Below are 23,140 nucleotides of genomic sequence, written 5' to 3'. Positions count from 1 at the left end.
TGTAAGACCCTCCACTTATCCTTTATGAACTACCATATCTGTAATACACAGTCTTCATCAGCGAAAAACAACATGCTTTCCTCATTTGTGCTTTGTTGCTGGACCTTTTAAAAAGGTAAAGGTAAAGGTACCCCTGCCCGTACGGGCCAGTCTTGACAGACTCTAGGGTTGTGCGCTCATCTCACTCTAGAGGCCGGGAGCCAGCGCTGTCCGCAGACACTTCCGGGTCACGTGGCCAGCGTGACAAGCTGCATCTGGCGAGCCAGCACAGCACACGGAAACGCCATTTCCCTTCCCGCTGGTAAGCGGTCCCTATTTATCTACTTGCACCCAGGGGTGCTTTCAAACTGCTAGGTTGGCAGGCGCTGGGACCGAACGACGGGAGCGCACCCCGTCACGGGGATTCGAACCGCTGACCATGCGATCGGCAAGTCCTAGGCACTGAGGTTTTACCCACAGCGCCACCCGCGTCCCCTTTTATTTTATTTTAATTGTTCTTGGAATATAATTTAACTTTTAAAAACACTAGCTTGTTCTAGGTCCCCATTGCAATCATGGGAAGGAAACTTCTTATTGCATCTTTTTATTTTATCATATTGATAAAATTGATCTACTTATTGCAATTTTACTGGACCAATGATATAATTAAGACAAATGATGTAAAATCAGCTTGAATATGATATCCCATGGAATGGAGAGACCTTCTTCGTTTCTAAAAGTTCCATCTCAACATTCACTCAAATGGCTTATACAGAACAGAAGTGTGCATGCACACGAAAGCTCATACCAAGAACTAACTTAGTTGGTCTTTAAGGTGCTACTGGAAGGAATTTTTTTTGTTTTGACTATGGCAGACCAACACGGCTACCTATCTGTAACAGAAATTATAACAGCAAATCATGAAGCTTGAAACTACTGTCACTGAGTTAAACATCCTCTGTGTAAATAAAGAAGATATCGTGCAGGTTCTCAAGTTTACATTATGCCAATAACCCAATAATTCCAGTAACTCAAAAGATTTCGGAAAAACTAAAAAGAATACTAACATTCCTGCAACCAACCTAGGGTTCATTCAATAAAAATATGCCATTTCACCTCACTTGTACTTTATGTTCTCTGGGATCAAAATGGCAACTACTACCTAATGAAGTGAACCGCAAGGCTGCAAAAGCCAGGTGCACGTTTTGTCCCATCTATTGCATAGTATCCATAGCTGTGCAGGGACAATTGTAATTTTCATTTTCTACTTCTGTCTTTTATTGGAGTTACTGTATTTCGAAGAGGGGGGATGCAAGGAAGAAGGCAGTCTAAAACCAAAGAATGCAGATGTGTTAGAAGTATGGAACAGATTCATTATGAATGCAAATTCAGTATGAACACAATAGTATCTCCTCCCCATCTAGCTATTACAGGTGGAGAAACTCATAGTAAATATTGCAAATTTTTCAGTTGTTCCACTTCTGCAGTGTACAAACCCTTTGGAAATGGCTACCGTATTTTTTGCACCATAACACTCACTTTTTTCCTCCTAGAAAGTAAGGGGAAATGTCTGTGCGTGTTATGGAGGGAATGCCTACAGGTGGCATGCCTACGGATTTTCCTCCTCTAAAAACTACTTGCGTGTTATGGTCGGGTGCGTGTTATAGAGCGAAAAATACGGTAATCTTCAAAGCTCTATTGGAGGGAAGGGGGGTCCTTCTCCCTGATTCACATGCAAGTTGCTTTACCTATCTATGGTGCATTAAGATAATTCCAAAAATAGGCACCAAAATAGTCCCCTGCTACAGCAGAGTGGAGAATTGCTCTATTGCATCTCCCTAAATAAGGAAATGACATGACACTAAGCCTCCCACAGTAGCTCTGTTTTAATTCTTTGTTAATCCCATTGTGCTGCTCACTGGTAGCTAAGAGAATTTTACAGTGAACAGCAGATCAAAGTAAGCTTTGATACACATTCGCAGCAATCATCCCTTTTCTTTCCTTTTTCAAAAATCAGGCTGCAGAGCTACCAATGCATCTGATATTCAGGCATGCTCAGATTTAGCCATTTCCGTCTTTGGCAACAGTGACGGCTGAGCAGCTTGCCTCAAAATGTGCCCAGCGCGCTCCTTTCCCATGATATTTTTCTACTGACATTTCAGATAATCAGTTGTGTTCGGCAGGATTGTGAACATGAGGACAAGATGCAGTTTGAAAAGAAGGAAAGGTTTTCCCCATTTCAGTCTCTTTAACTCGCATTTCTTGTAAAGGAATAAAACAGAGCGGAATCAGGGTGGGAAAAGGGAATGGTGTAACATTAATTAATCGAATTTGAGAAAGAAAATGAAAACTAAGCATGCTGACATTTGGAACTAAAAACAACCAGCAAAATCACCACGTTCAGACTGATATTGGCTAGTTCTATCTATCCCAGCATTCTCTTGGGACAGCAGTTTGCCCTAGACTCTACCACAAGCTTGGTGAAGTACACAGCCTCAATAACTAGAGCGTGCAGCCACAAAGACCTGCTATTACGGAAACAGTCAGTCACCACTGGAGTTAACATTGCATACCTTAAACAAGTCCCATAGACACCCCAAAATAAATAAATAAATAAATAAATCCCCACCCTAACCCTGACCCACACCACAAATGTTAATAATTATAACAAGCAATAACCCATCTGTTATATCAGAGAAGGGAACAGAGACTCCACTGAGAGATTTAGAGCGAGATCTTAACATTTCTTCAGCTGACTGCACAATGAATGGAGGGGAAAGGAAAAATAATTCATTGGAAAAATGAAGTTTAAAGGGTTGATGTGTATTTTCTGGTAAGCATGCACTTATGCAGAGGTGAAATTGTTAATACAAAATGGCAGGTGTGTACGTGTGAATGACTGCATCAGTGTTGATGCAAAAGACTGCAAATCCTTACTATGGGTGTGTTGAATGAAGTCAAGAGCTGGGATTAAATGAATCTCTAACATGCTCCTCAATGAAAAGGAAGGAGCATGTACAAGTAACAAGTGTTGTTGATGGTGCTTGCTTGAAATTTAGCAGGTCATAATGCAACAAGAAAAGAAGAAGAAGAAGAAGAAGAGTTTGGATTTGATATCCCGCCTTTCACTCCCCTTCAGGAGTCTCAAAGCGGCTAACATTCTCCTTTCCCTTCCTCCCCCACAACAAACACTCTGTGAGGTGAGTGGGGCTGAGAGACTTCAAAGTGTGACTGGCCCAAGGTCACTCAGCAGCTGCATGTGGAGGAGCGGAGACGCGAACCCGGTTCCCCAGATTACGAGACTACTGCTCCTAACCACTACACCACACTGGCTCTCAATGTAATGAACTTATTTCTCCAGACCATAGGAATGTTTTAGATGTGTGTCTGTGAAACAGACATGTAAAATCCTGGTGCAAGATTCTTCACGCAGCAGGACTTTCTGGATTTTTGCACTACTCTGAAGTTATCTGAAATTCCTTAGAGTATGCATAGGGGACCCTGCAAAACACCACCCTCCTACAATTATGGCATGTCCACAGCTCTCCCAGAAGAAGCCTGCTGACTAGATCACATAGGATTATCCTGTTCTTCCCACCTCTTACCCTCAAGTATTATTTTACACTTCTCTGCAGCTACTCACAAATAACCCTAATCATCACAGGACAGCCTTTAAAGCAATATTGAGTGATCTTGTCAACCAGTGAAAGGGACAGATCATGACCAGCTGTTCTATATTTCTCTGCAGCTGGGCAGTAATGAGCATATGCTTAAAATTACTTAATCTCAATTTCTAGGTGATTTGTGCCAAATCCTCCAAATTTCAATTAGGTAAAGGACATTGACCGCATTGTCATCACCTTCAAAACCAATTGAGTTTAACTGTGAGCATGCGATGCCAGATTCCTTTCTGCCATAAACAAAGCCTCTATCGTAAAGAGGAAGCAAAGCAGGGGAGGGAAGCAATGTGGTCGTGGCTGCTTAATGAGCAAATGTACGGTAAAGGAAAGGCTCTTCACATTGTATGGCTATCTGCTTCAGCATGAGGTCGTATAAATGAGAGCAGCAAGGACAGGTGCTGCTTTAGCAAAGTGGAAAGCTGTCTTTAATTATGCTTTCCCATCCCATGTATACATAAGGAGCCCTACAAACTTGGGTTGTAGGGTTCTCATCTTTCAGTCACATGGGATAGCCTGAGCAATGTGGCAGAAATACACCAAGCTCAATTATTCTGCTTTCTGGAGGGCAACTGAAAATGCAGGAATATAAACTACATCTCAGCAACCAAAGGCATAACGAAACACCTCTCTGGATTTTTGAGTACCCCCCACAAAACAGTGTGGTTTCAGTACCTGTTTCAAGCAATACAAACACTAGTTCAGCCAAACCAAAGTTTCAGTGAATACTGAAACTATTATAGGGGCTTTTGGGTACAGTCATAACTTTGCCATGTTAACTTTTTACACCTCTTCACTTTACAAGTGTATGGGACAAATGCTTTTCATAGAAAAGTCAGAGAATGATGCAATCGTTTATTTTATCAATATGCAAAGAAGCTTTTAAGTTGAAGAATTGTCTGATATGAACACAAGGACCATGCTTTTACACACACATACTTCTTGTGATTATTTTTGCAGTGTGAACCCTTAAGGCCTAGTATAAACTACATGGCTCCAGAGTTGATCGCACACTGATATTCATGACATTGTAGAGAAACACACGCAAACTACAACCATGATCCAAAATATTATTTCTGCTCCTCTCTCCTCTTGTCATGTCTTACTGTACCCTCAAGACAATGATGCTATAAGAATTTTGCAAATACTGGTGCTTTAAGGTTTTGGCATACTTGAGCACCATCTTCTAGTTCTTTTTTGTTTTCAAATAATAGTCATAGATTCCTTGCAATGTCAAAGCTGCACATAATACATTCTTTCTTCCATGTGCACAGTCATGACCATTCCAGAGTTATGTGCCCATGTGGGAAAAAAAATACAATGTGTGAACTAGAGGTCACACCACCTGCATACGACAGCAGCAATTCCTATGAATGTAGCAGCAGTGGGTGAGGCAACCTATTGCGACCACAGGAATTGCCTATGAGCTGTCAGGGCATAACTTGGGGAAGCTGAGACTGCTTTTGTGAAGAAAAACACTGAGTGTAAACTAGCTTAAGCCATGTTCAGATACAGCGTTTCACCTCCTCTGGGACACTTAATCCCATTTATAAGTTTTTAGGGAGTTTCAGAAATGTATTTACAGCTGGGTAATGGTGGTAACTTTCCTGACAAACCAGAGCCATAGCATCAAAATCTTAAGATGACAACAATACTCTGTAACACAGCATAAATGTGAGACTAAGTGAACTAGAGACAATTACTCAGAGTAAGCAGCAAAGGATATTTACTGGAATTCTATTATGTGAACCAGCTTCTTGTCTCTAGGGCACCATCAGGACACCACTTATGCTGTTGACAGTTGCCAAATCTCAGAAAATAACTCCAGCCAATTGTTTTGATCTTTCTTTCTTTCTTTCTTTCTTTCTTTCTTTCTTTCTTTCTTTCTTTCTTTCTTTCTTTCTTTCTTTCTTTCTTTCTTTCTTTCTTTCTTTCTTTCTTTCTTTCTTTCTTCTCTCTCTCTCTCTCTCTCTCTCTCTCTCTCTCCTTCCTTCCTTCCTTCCTTCCTTCCTTCCTTCCTTCCTTCCTTCCCTCCTTCTTCCTATCTTTCTAACCCTCAAATTCCAAGTGTCTACTTCCAAACTAAGTAACAGATAATAGAATGGGATCTAACCAATGCCCAGGTTTTCTTGCAAAACAATCAGCAGGTATGCCCTGTATGAAGCATGATTATAGAACAGAAAAAAAGAGAATAAAAATGTGCTTCTGCTGCACTGGTTGTGTATGGGTGACAAATCAAGGAACTTGCCTCGTTGCTTCTACTTTGGTTTAGGAAAGTTGCCCTATTTGTTATGAATGTATGGTTTGTGCAGCACTGAGATGTACTGGAGTTTTGATCACATGCTCACAAATGTATGTTGGCCTTAAAAAAAAAGACTCTGTTCCCATCTCTAATTTGATGTTGGAACTGTTAGTATTAATTCAAGGTTGTTGTTTTTTCACTGCAATCCACAATCTGATTGGTTGGCAGGTCACACTGGCACTCCTACCTGAGGTATTTTAGCGCTAATGATTGGTTCCTGTAAGACTATTCTATAACAGAACACAGGAAGAGCAGTTCAAAAACACAGCTGTGGAAGGAAACAATCACACAAAAAGCCCAAAGGGCTTACCAGCCTTTTCTTTCCAGAGGATGCAAGCACGCTTTTCATATATACGGTTGGTCTTTTAAGTCAGCTGCTCTAGCAAAGTAAACCAATGCTAATGGAAGCTGTTAGTTCTTAAACCTATCTTCTGCACCCTGGGGCTAGTTACCTGCATTTTTAATGCCAGAAAGCAATAAACCTTGTGGGACAGCCTTTATCATGAAAACAAAGTAGCTAAGCAGGATGATTGCCTCAGAGGAAAAAAAGGGAGAGGAGAACAGAAAAAAGGACAGTAAAATTTGGGAACAGAATGAGAAGCCAGTTTTCTCTATTTGCTCTTCTCTGCCTTTGTTATCATTCCCTCTCTTCCTTCTTCAGTTTGTTGCCACCATCTAAACTTCACGGAGGTGACTTTGCAGTCCAGTAGGTTTCCTTCACTACCTTCCTAGAACAGCTACACAACACTGATACCCTCGTCATTCCCCTTACAAGAGCTATTTTCCCAGAGGCAGGGAAATGAATAGCTAGCAAGTTGTTACAAGTAAACAGCACTCGTTTTGATTCATGCCAATTAAGACAGCAGAAAGCAGATTGCTCAGAAGATATGACTGAGATGTAGCCATACATTTCAGTTCAGCTGGCAATGAAAAGCAATGGGAAAAGCTTGGTTAATCTACCTTGAGAGACTTCATTTACTCTAATTCTGATCTCTTCCTCAACCCCACAAAAGTATGGAATCCACATTGTCTATAGCTAAATGACCCACCAATGCCATTTCAGGCCTCAGGGATATTTCAGTGCCAAGGGTACTATGCAATAAAAAGAGGCGTGCAGATTCTATATACTACTAAAATAGCTGCCTGCCAAAAACAAGTCAGGTTGGGGGGGGAAACCTTTCAACAAGAGTGGGGAAATTACCACACCTGACACCTTTCTTGTCATTCGCATCTCTGGCTGTGCAAGGGATGATGCTAAGCAAAAGATGCTATTCATTTGCTTGTCTCCTCACTGCATGACTAGTATCCAGCTGTCTCCTCTGTATGTGACAGCAATTTAGGAGTGCTAGCGGAAACCCAGGGTCATCCTTTTGAATTTCTACACAAATTACATATAACAGAATCTGGCCAAGGTAGGAAGCAATGCGTACATAAGATCCACAAGTAAGTGATGCCTGCATTGAGCTGAAATATCACCATCAAAATAGGATTTTCTATGTTTAGCCAGAGTGTATCACACTTGCTGCAGCTAGCCTACACAGGACAAATGTCACCTTATGAAGTTGACCAGAAGCAACTGAAGGCTGCCCCATCCATCACCAAGGGATCCATTTAAACAATGACATGGTTTTAAAAATGAGGCTATTTTCTTTAGTAGGAAAAATACGGCATTCTCCTGTCCTAACTACAAGGTCTCCGTGACATCAAAGCTGTACATCTGCTGCCACTATTCAAATTAATACAAAGTGGGTGATACTGGGCTAAGTTGTATTGTCAGCAGATGCATATGGGAGATTATTTTAACCTCTCTTATAAAGTGAGTGAGAGAGAAAGAAAGTACGCCCCTAGTTATTCTGCTTATGAGCCAGTTATCTTTGAGATGCACATGTAAATCAGAGTCCAAGAAATTCTGTGGATCAGGCTGGCTTCTTGAATCACATGGGAATGCAAGACATCACATAGGTAATGAGAAGTTTCAAGAGGTACAGTAGGATGACGACCTCTTACCTAACACTTTTGCTCAGGAGAACTACAGAGAACTAACTATGGGCCAGAATGTACCATTATATTCAGGGAATGAAGGAGCAATGTGCTACCTTTAAGTTACCCTGATACTGGTCAAGGGCAAACATTTTCTAAGAAGGCTTAGCATTCACATTTCTACACTGCGTAGGCTTTGTAAACCTTGAGGTCTCTAGGCTCCCTACATCAATAAAACCTTCGAAAGGTCCCAAGAGGGGGAATGTAAAGAAGTGATGGAAAGGAAAGATCTGAGGCCAAATCAATACTGTTATCTATTCATTTTTTATTTTAGGGTTGAAATTACGCCAATCGGAGATGCACAGACAAGAAGTTTTAATTTGGTAATCATCTCTCAGGTTGATTAGCAGCAAATACCGTACCTGTGTGAAGAGGACACTCAACCTTGTAAATTGACCCTGGCAACGGTTAGAAAACCTAGAGGCACAGCAGGTCTGGCGCCCAGGGGCAAGTGCAGTGACAGAGAAACATGCTTGCATTCTTAAATATATAAATGTATATATCCACAAGGAAGAAGAAAATCAAAGTAAATTATATTTGAAAAACGAACTAAAAACATCAACAACAACAACAATAACAAAAAAAAAAAAGGCTGGCTTATCAGGGGGGTTGGGGATGAAAAGGTTCCGGTGTGTGTACTTACATAGAGGTCAGCACCGTAAAATCCGTCCTGGTAAACCACACTGCAGAAAATCCACACAAAAACAAAACAAAAACAAAAAAACAAAACAAAAAGAACAGAAAACACATTCCGGTTATTGAGGACGGCAGCATGCACATGCATTTTACACAGGCAGGTGATGTATGAAACCATAACCTGGGCTTTCGGGCAGGAGCAAATCAGCAAGAGATTGTGTGTGCGCACGCACGCTAGACAGCTCCATGTCATCCTCCACAGCATGCAGGCGGGCAGGGCAGAAGGGGAGACAGTATGCAAAGGGGGGGATGGGGAAAGAACAATCCTTGTATCGTCATACAAAATAGTGTGTTGTCTTTCTTTTCTTTTTAAAGGACCCAGTGCCCTGAAGATGAGAAACACGACTTGAGAAACCTTGCTTCTAGCTGGTAACCTGGACCAGGGTTTTAGTTAACCCTCTAAAACACATGGACAAACTGGCTTCATGTAATGGGCTTCAGATAGTACCAACAAGTTCTTTAGGAGGAGTTCATCAAGGGCTGGAGTCCACCTAGGTCAGAAGCACACCAAAAGTTGCGTATAATTATGCATCTTGCACCCTTGTGCGATCACTTTCTGATATCCATACATCACCTGTTATATACCCTGTACATTAGACATGCGAAAAGATTTGGCTGATCACACAAGCATGCAAAGTACTTTAAAAGTACTGATTTAACACCTCAGGGCGTAGAAAAAAATCCAAATAAATACTCTTGATCCAGGCAGGCACAGCTACATGTAACCAAGAAAGAAATACCCACAATGCATTGCTTTCAAAAGCGGAGATAATTAGGTGGCTGATCTAAGGCCCAAAAATTGAAAAATAAGGGGAATCCCTGATAGTAACGACACATTCCAGAGCAGAGAGAAGCATCTGGAGAGTTTAGGTGAACAGAAGTTCTCATCTAACAGCCACTAATTAGTTTCTCCCAGCACCTCCAGAAGCGAAAAACCGGAGACGTGAAAGCCCCAACACTTACTGCAATATTTCATAGTATAAAGCACTTTGCTTTGGTAGGCCAGGGGACCAGGGGAGGACAAGGAAGGAAAAGAGGGTTTGCCACAGCCCTGGTTATGAATGCATGCTTTAGCATTGCACAGCTTTCTCCTGCTTTGTTCCTTTGGATAAGCTGTATGCTAAATTACTCATATTAAAAAGCATTAGTTCTCCATATATGAGATCCTTGGGTGCATGTCTCTGGCTTACCAGTTAATGTTATCACAGGCTAGGAGGAAGGAGGCAGTGTTACTTGTAATTTTTTCCATATGCCGACTGGAGTACAAAATGATGCCAAGATTCTCCCACTCTGATCACAACATACCCACCTACAGGAAGTTACAAACAACAAGGCCAGTATAGCTTGACTGTAAGTCTGCCTTATGATCACCAGGCTTCTACAGTGATGAAAGTTTAAGTAATCAGGTGGTATCCAGTCTCATTATGGTCATAATCCATTCCTATGGACAAAGTGGCACTTTGATCTACAAAAACACAGCTGATGTGGACGAACAGGCTTGATGACACTAACTTAACAAAGAAAGTAACACTAATTCGGCAGTGAGAAGGCCACTACAAGGAAGAAAATCAGGGGCCTTTCATTGCTGGGTTGAGTTTATCAGATCCATCTTGTTAGCAAAGTATGTTTATGATTATTTCAATGACACCTTGTATAAGAATGAGTTGCAGAGAATCTAGTGGTTTGCTAAATTTCAGCAGTTTACCAGATGGATAAAAACACTCAGCTCTTATAAAGGTTCATTTTAAAACACTTGGGGGAGGGAATAAAAGTTATGTACTATCTAGCAGCAAGTGATTATGCCCTCAGAAAAAGAAACTTATTTGGTTCACTAGCAAAGCTGTCTCTCCCTCCCTGGCCTAGTATACTGAGACAAATTGTACCATCAAAAATTCTCTTTTCTCTACCAGAAGGAACTAAAACTCTTTCTTTGTCATCTGCTGTACAGGAGTTTCCCGATTACAATCACGACAGAAGGTGAGTTATTGGTCAATTTTACAAAATTAACTAGTACAGTTATGGGCAGTTTGAGGGAGCAGCTTGCTTACTAGTGTCTTTCCCCAACTAGTGTATAATTTAACATCACTTGAATAGATACAGTTCTATCTATATTCTGAGACCCATTTTGGATTGGAACTCTGACACTACGCTGGATATAAATGTTCAATTTAAATCTTATTGAGATTTTGAAGATGTTCTCCCATGTTCTATCAGGGACAGCATCTTTTCTAGGAATATTCTAGCCGTTACTATCAGGGATAACAACAAGGACAGCAAACGACTACACATGAATCACAGGATTAATTCATGGGGGAAATATCAGAGGACTGCTCTAGAAATTATTCCTGTACAGATCAAGAAGGATGCTCCACATAGGTATTTGCTACTAATGAGAGTGGAACAGTAAGCAAGTTATAATTATACCATCTTCTATTGTAAAAGAAATGAAAATCTGGCAACTGCATATTGCTTCCCTTAACTCATTTTAAATTCTGGGCACAGCAATCCAATCTTGTTAGTTATTAAGATGTTCCAACTGAACTACCATGACCCAGAGCATTCCTATATATCACTATGACAGCAGACCAGGAATGGAGAACTTTTTTCTGCTGAGGTCCATGTTTCCTCAGTTATAATCTATGCTAGTAGCAGGCAGTGCCAAAGCCAAGGTCAAAAGAAGGCAGACTCCCCATTTTTCCTACTTCCATTCCCAGTGTTTCCCTTCCGTGCCACTGGCCAAGTTACATGCATTTTATTCAGCTGCAATTGCCCACCTCTGCAGCAGGCGATTTGGTATATAACTGCTCCCAGTCAGAGGAAGAGAGGAACAGGCTCTAACTTGCCCTGTCTAGGTGGCTTCTCTCCTGCTCAGGTTTCCTCTGAGATGGATTTTAATCTGTGAAAGATGCTTGGAGAACAGCATTACAGACAAAGCAGCCTCCTCAGGGTGCAAAGTGAAATCTTACAACAAAAATGTCTGAGCTTCTGGCATCCTGTCAAGGCTAAAAAAAACAACAACTTGTACTTCAAAGGTGCGGGCTGCTTTACTTTTTAAATAACAATAGAGCCGCTGGTTGCTACAGATTCATTATCACACTATGGGAAATAACCAAAGGCCAAGGAAGTAAGGCTACACATTGAGACACACTTTGTATCAATGCTTTTCGTTTTGCTTTTTAAAAACTGGACTTTATACACTTTTCAGCCCTTCCTTTATCCTATCTTAAAAATAAGATTTGATAGATCTCTATTTTAACTCTTCTCAAAATGTCTCCAACCAAGAAAGCAAATCCATTGTGGGTAACTGAATGTCTCTTCTGTGTCCCGTTTCCAGGAAGAATACCATGAAACTGAGAAGCAATGCTTGCCACTCCTGGATAACAACAATACTGGACTTTTAGAGTGCAGAAGCTGCCTCACTCCAGACTCTACACCCTTTCCTTAACTCTTATAGGCATATTACTTTACCAATGCAGCCGAACTGCTACCACATGATAGCGGAATTGACACGTTAAGATAAACAGCTGCCCTTCACTGATGCACCCCCAAAAGACGATTAAAGTTTTTCCCAGTCACATATGTTAAGATTTTGGACTTCCCTTTCCAGAGGCAATTGGGTGCAGAGTGCTCTGGTGTTGGCATATCCTGACTCTCACCATCCATCGTGTCTCATTTCCCCCCCTCTTTAGGGGTTCAGCAGAACTCCCAGGTTCTGCGGAGAACTGCGTGTTGATTTCCAACCCTTACCCTGGGTAAGCTGGGATGGCTGTTGGAGGTACTGCTCTCACTGCGCCATACACTGTCCGCCCTCGGCCCCTCAGATGAGCTCCCCTGAATGCGGCTGCTGTGGTGGCTGCAGTTGGGTAAGGGAAGCCGGGAACTGTGAAGACAGACAGACAAGGAAAGATATGAGAAGGATCACTACGTCCGCCCAGTTAACCACAGCCATCTTTGACTAGAACGATACGCAACTCCAGAGCTGGAGAAATGTTTCGCACCTGTCCTGCAAAGGAGCATGCTTTGAGCCCCAATGACATTGCATACCTCTTGCTACATCATGGCCTTGAAGGGGAGGCAGGGTTGCAGAGAGGCCTGCCATGCAAGGGATTAATGCTGTGTCATGCCTCATCCATCACAAACTGCAAACTGTTTTCCTCCTCCTCCACCCCATTTTAATAATGCCATGCAGTCTGGTTAGAAACAGTCCGAGAAGCACAGAGAGTTGCCACTTATACAGGCAGGTGACTCTTCCACATACTGGGGGCAGGCAGGCGGGCGGGCTTTAAAAGTCTGTTATTATGAGCCTCTTAAACTGGTGGGCTGACAAGAAGATTTAGTGTGTGTGCGTGTATATTCTTCCCACACTCAATTTAAGTACAGAGAGGACCTAAGAATCTCCTGTAATGTAGCCAAAATTGATAGCGATGTGCCAGTTTACCAAGAGCCCACCTTCCGGCATAGGTGACCATTAAGTGGTTTCATATATATTGGGCCCTGTTTTATTACACTTCATGCTGGAGTAAACTGGCTCAGGGCAAAACATGTCTAAACCTCAGAAGGCAGCTGGGAACACAAGGCGATGACAGATGATACCCAGAAGGCGCCAGTCAGTCACAAGGCACAAATCCAACCCAAGGTGCTTCCAGGCGCATGCCACAAGGGGGCCTGCGATGGACTCGCAGTTTAGTAGCTTGAATAATATGTACTTTGGAGTGCGGCCTGTTTCACTTCTTCAGTTCTAAAGCAATTGGTTCCTTGGTGTACATTTCCTCCCTTATGATTTACAGCACTCTTGTAACTTGGGGCAAGCCCAGCCACAAGCAGGCTTGCAGGCGTGCTGCAAGATGGAAAGGGTCAAGACCACTGCCCAGAGAAGTGCTGTCACTTTCTAACAAAGCCCATCCTTTCAAGTACATATTATACAGACTGAAAATAAGAGGGCTAACAGATCACTGTTTACTCAAGCACAGTAACAATACAGGGGCCAATAGGGGCTACTTACTGATTAAAGGAATGTAAGTGTTAATACCCCCCCTTCCTGACAGGGGCACTGCAGCGTCATTGCCCAGCGAGACATCTGCTTGAAAACTGGATGCTAATTTAGTTTTAAAAAGAATAAAAAATGTAAAAAGGTTATAAAGAAACAGCAGTTTGAGAACACAAACAAACACCACTGCAGTTAAATAGCAGAAAGAGACGCATCAACGTTTTCTACCTGCATATAATTCAGGGCCATACACTGCTCCAACCACAGGGCTCAGCTTCCAACCTGAAAGAATAAAGACAGAATGAGCATCAAGATCTACCCCAGGGGAAGAGCAAACAGCTCAATATATGCAGTGTAGCTTCTGGTGCATATCCCCCCCCCTGTTTCCATGCAGATTGCTGCTGTGTAGAAAGGCAGGCTAGGTTTTCCCAAATTCTCACGTTCTGGACATAGATGGAAGAAGCATAAAATCAACTGATTCCTTCTGGTAAAAATTATGTGCAATTACTTCCTGCGGTTCAAGTATGAGTCTTTATTCTTTTTAAGGTAATGGTTGGAGTAAGGAAGCAAATGCAAAAGATGAAGGCTAAAGCGACTACTACAAGCGGTTTTACAAAAAAAACAAAACAAACGATTCGTGAAATTAAGGCCTGAGATCTCTGAACACCTGGTGGTGAGCTCCCAGTGTTAAGTGTGATGATGAACATTTGAAAGAATAAGAGAAATGCCTGTCCTAATAGATCTGGTTCACAATGCAGCTGTGGGAGCTAGGATTTGGTGCAGATGCACCACACACTGACTTAACTGGAAAGGGCCACCTCCAAAACTAGGCATATAAGCTATGGGGTGTCAGTTTATGATTGCTGCCGCCATGTGTTGGTTAGAATCATACAAGTTTCTGAACTTCTGCACTATAATTCCTTGTGCTAAACTAGAGACCCTATTGCCTCAGAGCTCCTCTACCAAAAAGAAGTACCACTGTACCTACCTGAAGGGTAGATTTGCTTTCCCAGTGTAGCATCACTGGGCTGGGCTTGCTTGTGCCTCTAGTGGACTTGTTTCAGTGGCTCAAAGGTGGGTGGGGTCATTCCATACCAAGTGATCCAACTTTTTTAGCTCATGTCATCCAATCTTAATATTTTGTACAATTGTTGAATGATCAGAACTAAGTTTAAATATGTATTTTGTTGTACTTCATGAAATGAAATGTACAAACAAGAATTCTTTCAAAGCGTTAGCTTGCTATTGCATGATAGAATTATCACATTGTTAAGAGAAAAGCCTGACTAGCTTTACAGAGACCTTTTAATAACTTTCTAAAGAAATGCCTGAAGCAATTGATATTGTAGTTGGAAGTCTTGTTTATTCAGTCATATTTTACTCCAAGAAGACCCATTTATACTAAATAAAACCCAATAATGCAGACACGTGTGTACAATTTTTTTTTATGTGATCACACTGAGATCCAATATGAAATTTTGTAGCTCTAATTTTTGAAATTTCAAACCTTCATAGGTAAAAAATTAAAATTTAGATTTAAACTTAGTTTTGATCATTCAACAAGTGTGCAAAATATTAAGAAAATTGGATGGCATGAAGTAAAAAAGTTGGATCACTTCAGATGGAATGACGCAGTGATGGAGAGCTGAGAGTGCCTTATGAAGATTATAGGAAGGAAAGCGATAAACAACTGGAGGACACTGGAGAAGTGCTCCACAAAGGAAGTGTTTTACCAGTGGGTAAGTGGCCAGAATGAGCCTATCTAGACATGTCAGAATAGAAGAGATGGTTGCTACTTGTCATTTAAGCGTATTAGGTTTAAGCCCTTGTTGAAGGCCTTCCTGTAGGAACGCTAATAAGTCAGGGATTGGAGGTGGCTTCTGCTGGAACTTGTTTGCACCTGGTCCATTTAAGAAAGGCCCTCCATGTCGCCTGGTAGCTGTGGATTGCAGACGGGTGTCTGGAATGCAGAACTGTGGAGATGAATGCTGGTGAGAGACACTCGTTCTCCATATGTAGACCAGTTGCCCTTCGCAATGCAGGCTGGCATCCAATGTACTGGTTGTATTTAGGGGATTTCTGAAGGGTATTCCTTTTCGGAGGGTAACACCCCTTGTCCGCCAGTACATGGTCTCCCTTAGGCATGGACGAATTGAAATGCAGAGGTGCTTGCTGTGAAAGGAACCACTGGAGTGGTCTCACGTGAAGCATGGCCTATGGCAGTGGTTTTCAACCGGTGTGCTGTGGCACCCTGGGGTGCCTTAAATGATAGTCAGGGGTGCCCCTCTTTCCTTCTTTTCTTCCTTCCTTCCCTCCCTCCCTCAATGCCCTCTTGCGTCTCTGCCTCCCAAATGCTTGTGCGGCTGTTGCAGCAGTCCTGGCTTCAAGCTCCCCAGGCAAATGGTGCCTCTAGGGCTGGCCAGGGGTTGATGGTTGTCAGGAGCTGAGGCAGCCTCAGAGTAAGCAAGCAAGTGGGTGAGGGAGGCCAGCCAGCCAGTCCACTGGCCCTTGCTGTTGGGAATGGACAGAAAAGTGGGAGGCCGGGCAGGCGGGCGGGCGAGCAGGCAGGCAGGCTCTGTGCTGGGCTTTCTTGTGTGCAAGGCCTGCCTAGGAGCTGAGTGCCTTCTGCCTTCGTTCACTAGAGGCACAAGTAAGTCCAATCCAGCAACGCTACACTGACAAGCGAAATTGAGATCACTACACAAACCATGAACAGATCAGGTCAAAATGGGCTGACACAAACCAACCAAGAACATAATGCCCAAGTACACTTCATGGCTCAGGCAGGGTCATGTGTTTCAGCCCCGTGTTGGACAAACGATTCCTGCCTCACGGGGGGGTCGACTAGATGACCCTCATGATGCCTTCAAACTCTACGATTCTATTACTCTAATTATTATATATTTTCTTTTCTTCAACTTTTTTATGAATTTGTGGGCCTGTAAAAGATCTCTGCAATGGCATTTTTAAATATTTACCCAACGAAAAGCAAAGTCAAACAGCATTCTACAAAATAATGTAGCAGAGATCGGTTGCTAACTCGCTATGTTCCTATAAACTGAATGAAAACCTACGGGTCAGAGCTGTGCAAACCATGTGAAGTACACATAGTAGTACAAATTTGAATTTGGAGTCTGGATGGTTTTTATAATACTAGATTAGTAGATATATGATGTAATGCTAGAGGCCAGGAGGGGAGTATATCAGTAACCCACACAGTCCCATACTGCTACCATTGAGGGGCCACACCTGTATAATAAAGCACACTAATGTTCCATATTTAACATCAAGAAAGCTCTCAGCCAAAGACTTGAAGAACTGCTACTATTCAATGTAAACGATACTGTACTGGATAGACCAATGATTGAATTCAATGCGAGGGAATTCTTGTACATCCTTGTGGGGAGGAGCTGTGGCTCCGTATTGGAGGACATGAACTACCATCATGACTCATCCTTGATATTGCCAATTAAAAATTCTTAGCAGGTAACACAGCTGGAGGAAAAAAGCCTGTGCTGAGCTCAGAGAGCCATTACCAGTCTAGCTCAGTACAAAGTAGTTCCTTATAGCAATATTATTATATTGGATGCAGGGGCAGGGGGGACAAATTTCTTTTTAGTGCAGGTAGAACACAGTTCTGTCTATGGTTCACAAAGTGTGAGGCAGCCTTCCTATGGATACAAGAGCATTTGCAGTAAACACATCTGAGCTCCTACCCCAATCGCTTCTAGTTCAATATGTAAGTGCAGAATGCTAGTGCCATCTGTCCTTTCTCCCATTAACCAGTGTAGTGAAAGGACGGAGCACACAAGCCAATGGTCTTTGCAGGTTCTGGCTGCTTCTCTGTAGTTCCTATCTGTAAAGACCTGCCGTTAGGGTTTCTTTGCCTCCAAGTGGCACACTGTATGGCCACCACTACTTTACATGGGAGAAACGGTACTTCAGATTGCAGCCCATTTACTTTGTCTCATAGGACTTAAATGAGAACCACTGAGAAGTGAGCCGGCCCTAACTTTTCATCTGCAGAGTCTTGCTTTGGGTTCCCCCTCCCCTTTGTGTAATGAAAGTTAAGTATGATGAATGTGGGGAATTGGCTTTCTTATACAGATTATAAATAGTTATATGTGCACATGCACAAAATCATTGTTTTATTTTTTTACTTGGGGGTGCTTGCAATGCTATTTGAGAATGTATAACTGAACCACAAAGGCATATTTCCTTAAGTAACCCCTATTTCACTCTAGTTTTTACAAGATTCCATTTTTCTTCCTTGATGAAGTTACTTACACTTCAAAGATCTGCCATTCTTGAGAATTTATATTAGGCTACTGGCAGGGGTATGCAGCTATATCATCTCAGCATAACTAATTAACATGCCAGTGCAATGCATTATAATATATAGCACACCTTTGGAACAAAGCCTCCGTGCTGTCACAACAAGAAAGCTAATATGACTAAAATGTGGATAGACAATGTACAGCTGCATGAAAACTCAGCTTTTACAATTCTGTGAAAAACACAAACACCATCCCTATCCAACCAGACAGCATACAGATTTAGCAAATACACCCTTCTCAATGAACCTTGTTTAAAACATGCTGTTATTCAACCCAAATTGGTAACTAGCATTTCTCACTTAATGGTGATTGAGCTTAATGGTGACTAAGCCAGACCAAGAGCTACTTTTAGGAGACAGCCAGGCTTAGAATTTGGACCTTTTTGCCTCCAGTTTTGTTTTAGCCACCCACAAGTGCTTTTATAGTGGCTGTTGTACTATGGACTACTAGGTCAACACCAATTATTTTCAGGAAGATCAAAGTTCATATTTTTCATTTCATGCCGTCTCTTGAGAATTAGTATAGTGAAACGGCAAGTGCTGAAACAGGTGCATTGCCATTATCAAATGTTGTTCAGGTACAGTATTTGGCAATAAGCTTTTGTGTAACACAGACATGGTCAAATAAGAGCATTATAGGAAAGGTTAATTCGCACAAAGAGACTGGCAGTCAACGGGCAAGTTCCTTCTTTGTGGGTTTTGTAAACCTTGCTAGGACAGACAAAACTGGACTTGACCCTTCTAACCTAGCATTCTATGATTTCTCCCAAGGTCTTTGTGAATATGTCTGCATGAGGGATAAGGGAAGAGAAAGATTTTTATTTTGAATTACATATCTGCATGTGTATTTGTTAGGCCCTTTCCTTGTCCGCATACTTTCCCACTATTAAATACTGGGTCCACTTTTTAAATACCTCCCCATTCTAAAAGCAGTTTGCAGGTTTGGTGAAGGAAGCCGCTGGGCAAACAAGTGGCTAATAAATCCGATACATGCATATTATCATTTGGACATGCATATCAGACTGCAGTCGCTGTCTTCCAGTGATGGAACTTTTCATGTTGATCATTTCTCACTAGTTTACCAGGGAATGGCAAGGGCATAGTTTTCATTATTCCCTACAGTTTGACTTGTTAATCTATATTTAACTTTAAGTTTCCTTGCTCATAACTAATTCTAATACCATTAAATAATAGCAGTTGGGTACTCTCTTACCCTTTGAAAAACAAGCATCTTACTTCAGTGTTTATACACACCAGTCGCAAAAGATTTCAAAGATGCTATTCTTCCAACAAAGCTTTCTATCATGCTGAAATCCAGGGAAGGAAGAACAGTCCCAATAGCTTAGCTCTTCCCCCATAAACCTTGTTTATTATTAGCAGAATTTCCTCTTACCGTTTGCATACGGTGTGACCATCTTCTTATTAGTCATCACACGGGCGGTGGCATTATTAACCTAAAAGGAAAAAGGAGGAAAGGGGGGAAGAGGGGAGGAAGCACAGGACTTTAGAGAAAATGGTGAAAACTTGTGTGTGTTTTTGTTTTTTAAAAAACTTGTTTAAAAATTCAGCACATTTAATTTTACTTTTGCAGGTTGCCATTAAATTAAATATTAAAATTGCAAACCAATCTAATTCTGGCATTTTAATTCTGGCATTAAAGAAAAGGCCAAAAAGAGCACATTTTCTCAGGCATCCCTGCTACCTTTGACTGAACTGGGCGTTTGATGCTCACTGATCCAAAGGGCAAAAATTCCCCCTGTTGCTATTTTCTCCACGTCCAGCTTGACTGGTATGAAGTAATGAACAAAAACAACTTTGTCTCATATTTTAGTAGCCTTCTGTCTCATATTTTAGTAGCCTTTCACTGAACTGCAGTGGCCTACTAATATTACAGAGGAGACATCTATTCAGGCGGAAGGAGAGCTTGGATATCCCAGGTGCCTTGGACTAATTCCCTCCACTCTGGATTCCTAAAGCAAGGCTGCCTGGCCTACATCCCAGTTTCAGGATATCCTGAGATATTGGCGCACCCATCTCCAATTGCTGACTTTTGAGAGGAGGACAAAAAAAACAAACACCATTTAGAAACTGGTAAGGTGTCTCCTGATTTCGTAGTGCACTCACCCTCATTTCTGAGCTCTTTATAGCCCCAAGCCTTCTAAGCACTGCAGCAAGTGTGTGTTACAGCAGAAATGGTGCTGGAAAAACATGGGAGCGGTGGGCAAAGCCAAATTACTGCAGCCCCGTGTCAGACACAGCCTCAGAGCTCTTGCAAAGAGGGTGAAGGCTGAGCTAGAATCAGTGACATTTCAAAATCCTAAGCCGTAACAGAAGGAAAAGCCACAAGGCCGATTTCAAGATGGAGTCTTAGATGCCCTCTGACGTTTAACAGAAGAGTGAGCTCGGGCAGGGAAGAAGGGAGCCTGGAAACCCATTACTCTAATTTCAGCCCCCAAACAGTATAAACATCATACATTTAAAAAGAATGGGAAACAACAACGATGAGACTGAGAGCATGCTGTTAAAACACACATAAAAAAAGAAAAACAACAACAACAACAATCGATTAATGGGGCTAGGGAGGGGGGGAGAGAGGAGAGGTCTCACAGACAATCATTAAGATGGAGCGAGTGCCTGAAATCAGCTGCTACAGCAGAGTGCAATACAAGCACTTAAAGGAAAAATGGCCAAAACCAATCAGAAACCACCAGTCAGCAAAGAGAGACCAACAGCTGCATTTAACTGAGTGAAGAAGAAAAAAATGGCAAGGGGAGAAAGGAAAAATGAAAAACAATCACAGGTTTGGAGAGAGGCAGAGCAAGAAAAGAAAAAGGGGGCAGGGAGAGAATAGAGAGGGGAAGGGTATGGGTGCATTAATAAAAACCAGCCAAACTGGAGTTCAGTAACTCTGAGTAAGATGTGCAAGGGAAATCACCAGGAAGTCAGTAATCAAACAGCTCAGACTTATACAAAACGGTATGTACATCCAAAGTCCAGGCGGCATTACTCAACAGCATTGAAAATAAAAAGGGGTGGGTGGGTTGGGGTGGGAAGGGGAAAAGGAAAGGGGGGGGGACAACAAGTCAAATCACATTTTGTAGTGTTAATGTGAAATGGCAGATGGATTTTTTTCTTTCTTAATTTTGTTTTGCATTAAAAAAAGAAAAGAAATAAGCTTCTCCTCTAGCACTTTTGTTTCACTTACCGCCAACTCGTACCATCGCCAGCATTGTGTATAGTTACCATGGAAAGAGTGAGTCAAGTGAAGGGCCCTAAACACTAAACCATTGAAAAGGGAAATAAAACAACAAAAACAAAACAAAAAAACAAAACAAAAAAGCAAAATATGCAGACATCTTACTCAAAACGGCGGCTTTAAGTTTCCCCCCCTATATTTCGTACTTTTTTCTCTTAAAAAGGGAGGGAAAAGAGAAAGGGGCCAGTTAGCCTTCAATATGAGGGAAAATATTTTTCTCCCCACTGATTAATCAGTTACTTCCCACGTGGATAACAACTATTCACATTTATCAAACTCTGTGCACATTGTAAGAGCTAATTTTGAGTGTGTATTTACTTACTGAAATCATCTCCAGAAAAATTATTCTAGCAGCCCAAGGAAGTTTCTTCCTGTGTTGTCAATCCCTTCCTGCAATTAATGTAATGTCACACTCATATGAAGGAGAACTGGCCTCTGAGGAAAAGGGCAGATTCTGGCTGGCCCCCTTCTTTGTTGTTAAGACACAAAAGTTACAAATTGGACAGTGCTCTTTTCGTTAGTTTTGATCAGGATTGGCAATAAAAAGTCGGAGCCTCATAAACTGAAGCAAAGGAAAATCAAGACAGCAGAAGGTCAAAAATTTGGAGTGGGTTGGAAACAAACTTAAGAGAAAGGAGAAAAAGAAAAATACCTAAAGTAACAAAACATATATAGATATATATTTGGGTGGGTGTGTTATTTTTATACACCTCAGTGCAGGGGGGCAGGGGAGTGAAAAACACAGAGACACAAACACACACACACGCACACACAAGACAGGAATCCAAATGTGAAATAAGTGAGGCAAGACACAAAAAAGAAACAAAAGAATAAATATAAAGAAGAAATTGAATTACTGAAGACATGCACCTCGATTTTACGGCCCTCTACCACGGTGCCGTGTAATTTCTCCCTGGCCCTGTCTGCATCAGCACTATTCTCGAAAGTTACGAACCCGAATCCCTGCATGCAGCGGGAGAAGGGGGGAAAACATGCACATCGTTATATATTGAAATACTGATATCTAGATAAATAGAGAAAAAAAATATCACAGTATGAAATTGACATCAGCACAACTTAGCAATACTCTCCTAGAGTCACATTTTTGGTTCATGCATGTTTCATGAAATAAATTTAATTTTTTTTAATAAAAAAAAGTTGTAATCAGATTTAAAATAATAACAAACATAAAGCAATTGAGGCCAGACCAAAAAAAGTACAGTTACTCGAGACAAATTTTGAAAAGTAAACTAGCTCCTAGTTTGACGGAACAAAATTTATTAAATCCTAGTTGGAAATCCTCTTGCCACGTGAAACCTCACAAAGGCATGACTCTACAACATTCTCAGTAGTTGCCTCTTTGTGGCAAGGCAAGGATACACACATGCAGGTGCTTTGAACAAGCCACCACAAAAAGGGAGTGTGGTCCAACAGTTTAATGCTGTGCGAAAAAGTCACACCCTTTGCAGCAGCTCTGGAGAAACTGCAGTTTTGGATTCGTCTTTTATTGATTACCGCATACCTATATGATATTACCCTCTCTCTCTCTCTCTCTCTCTCTCTCTATATATATATATATATACACACACACACACACTGTAAGGCTTTACACTATACAGTGGTACCTTGGTACTTGAACAGCTTGGCTCCTGAACGCCGCAAATCCGAAAGTAAGTGATCCAGTTTGTGAACATTTTTCGGAAGTCGAACGTCTGACGTAGCTTCCAATTGAGTGCAGGAAGTCCCTGCAGCCAATTGGAAGCCTTGGTTTTCGATCGGTTTTGGGACTCCCAAAACGGATTAAGTTCGACAACCAAGGTACCACTGTATATGCTCCTATAATGGTAGAGCAACTGGACATTTTCTT

At 41.7% G+C, this 23,140-nt stretch overlaps 1 protein-coding gene and 1 long non-coding RNA gene across 23 annotated transcripts in view; one reads left to right on the top strand and one right to left on the bottom strand.

Moving 5' to 3' along the window:
- Positions 1–23,140, bottom strand: part of RBFOX2 (RNA binding fox-1 homolog 2) — a 174,028-nt gene that overhangs the window by 8,178 nt on the left and 142,710 nt on the right. For 7 of the 22 annotated variants that reach the window (XM_081928358.1, XM_081928370.1, XM_081928374.1 and 4 more), the window contains 6 exons: positions 22,144–22,236; positions 19,411–19,471; positions 13,910–13,963; positions 13,697–13,789; positions 12,442–12,574; positions 6,146–6,188 (listed from right to left, as the gene is read on the bottom strand). In XM_081928358.1, the coding sequence (XP_081784484.1) occupies positions 6,146–6,188; positions 12,442–12,574; positions 13,697–13,789; positions 13,910–13,963; positions 19,411–19,471; positions 22,144–22,236 (477 nt within the window). The other 15 variants (XM_081928371.1, XM_081928366.1, XM_081928373.1 and 12 more) reach the window with 12 other exon arrangements.
- Positions 3,062–23,140, top strand: part of LOC309379365 — a 271,748-nt gene continuing 251,669 nt past the window's right edge. Inside the window, exon 1 of the long non-coding RNA XR_014172451.1 lies at positions 3,062–3,179. This is a non-coding gene — a long non-coding RNA (uncharacterized lncRNA). The remainder of the gene's footprint in view (positions 3,180–23,140) is intronic.

This window comes from Podarcis melisellensis (genome assembly GCF_964234715.1).
Source record: "Podarcis melisellensis genome assembly, chromosome: 10".
In the NCBI taxonomy this organism is placed as follows: Eukaryota; Metazoa; Chordata; class Lepidosauria; order Squamata; family Lacertidae; genus Podarcis; species Podarcis melisellensis.
The sequence above is the reverse complement of the archived record's forward strand: the minus strand, read 5'-3'. Positions and strand labels throughout refer to the sequence as shown.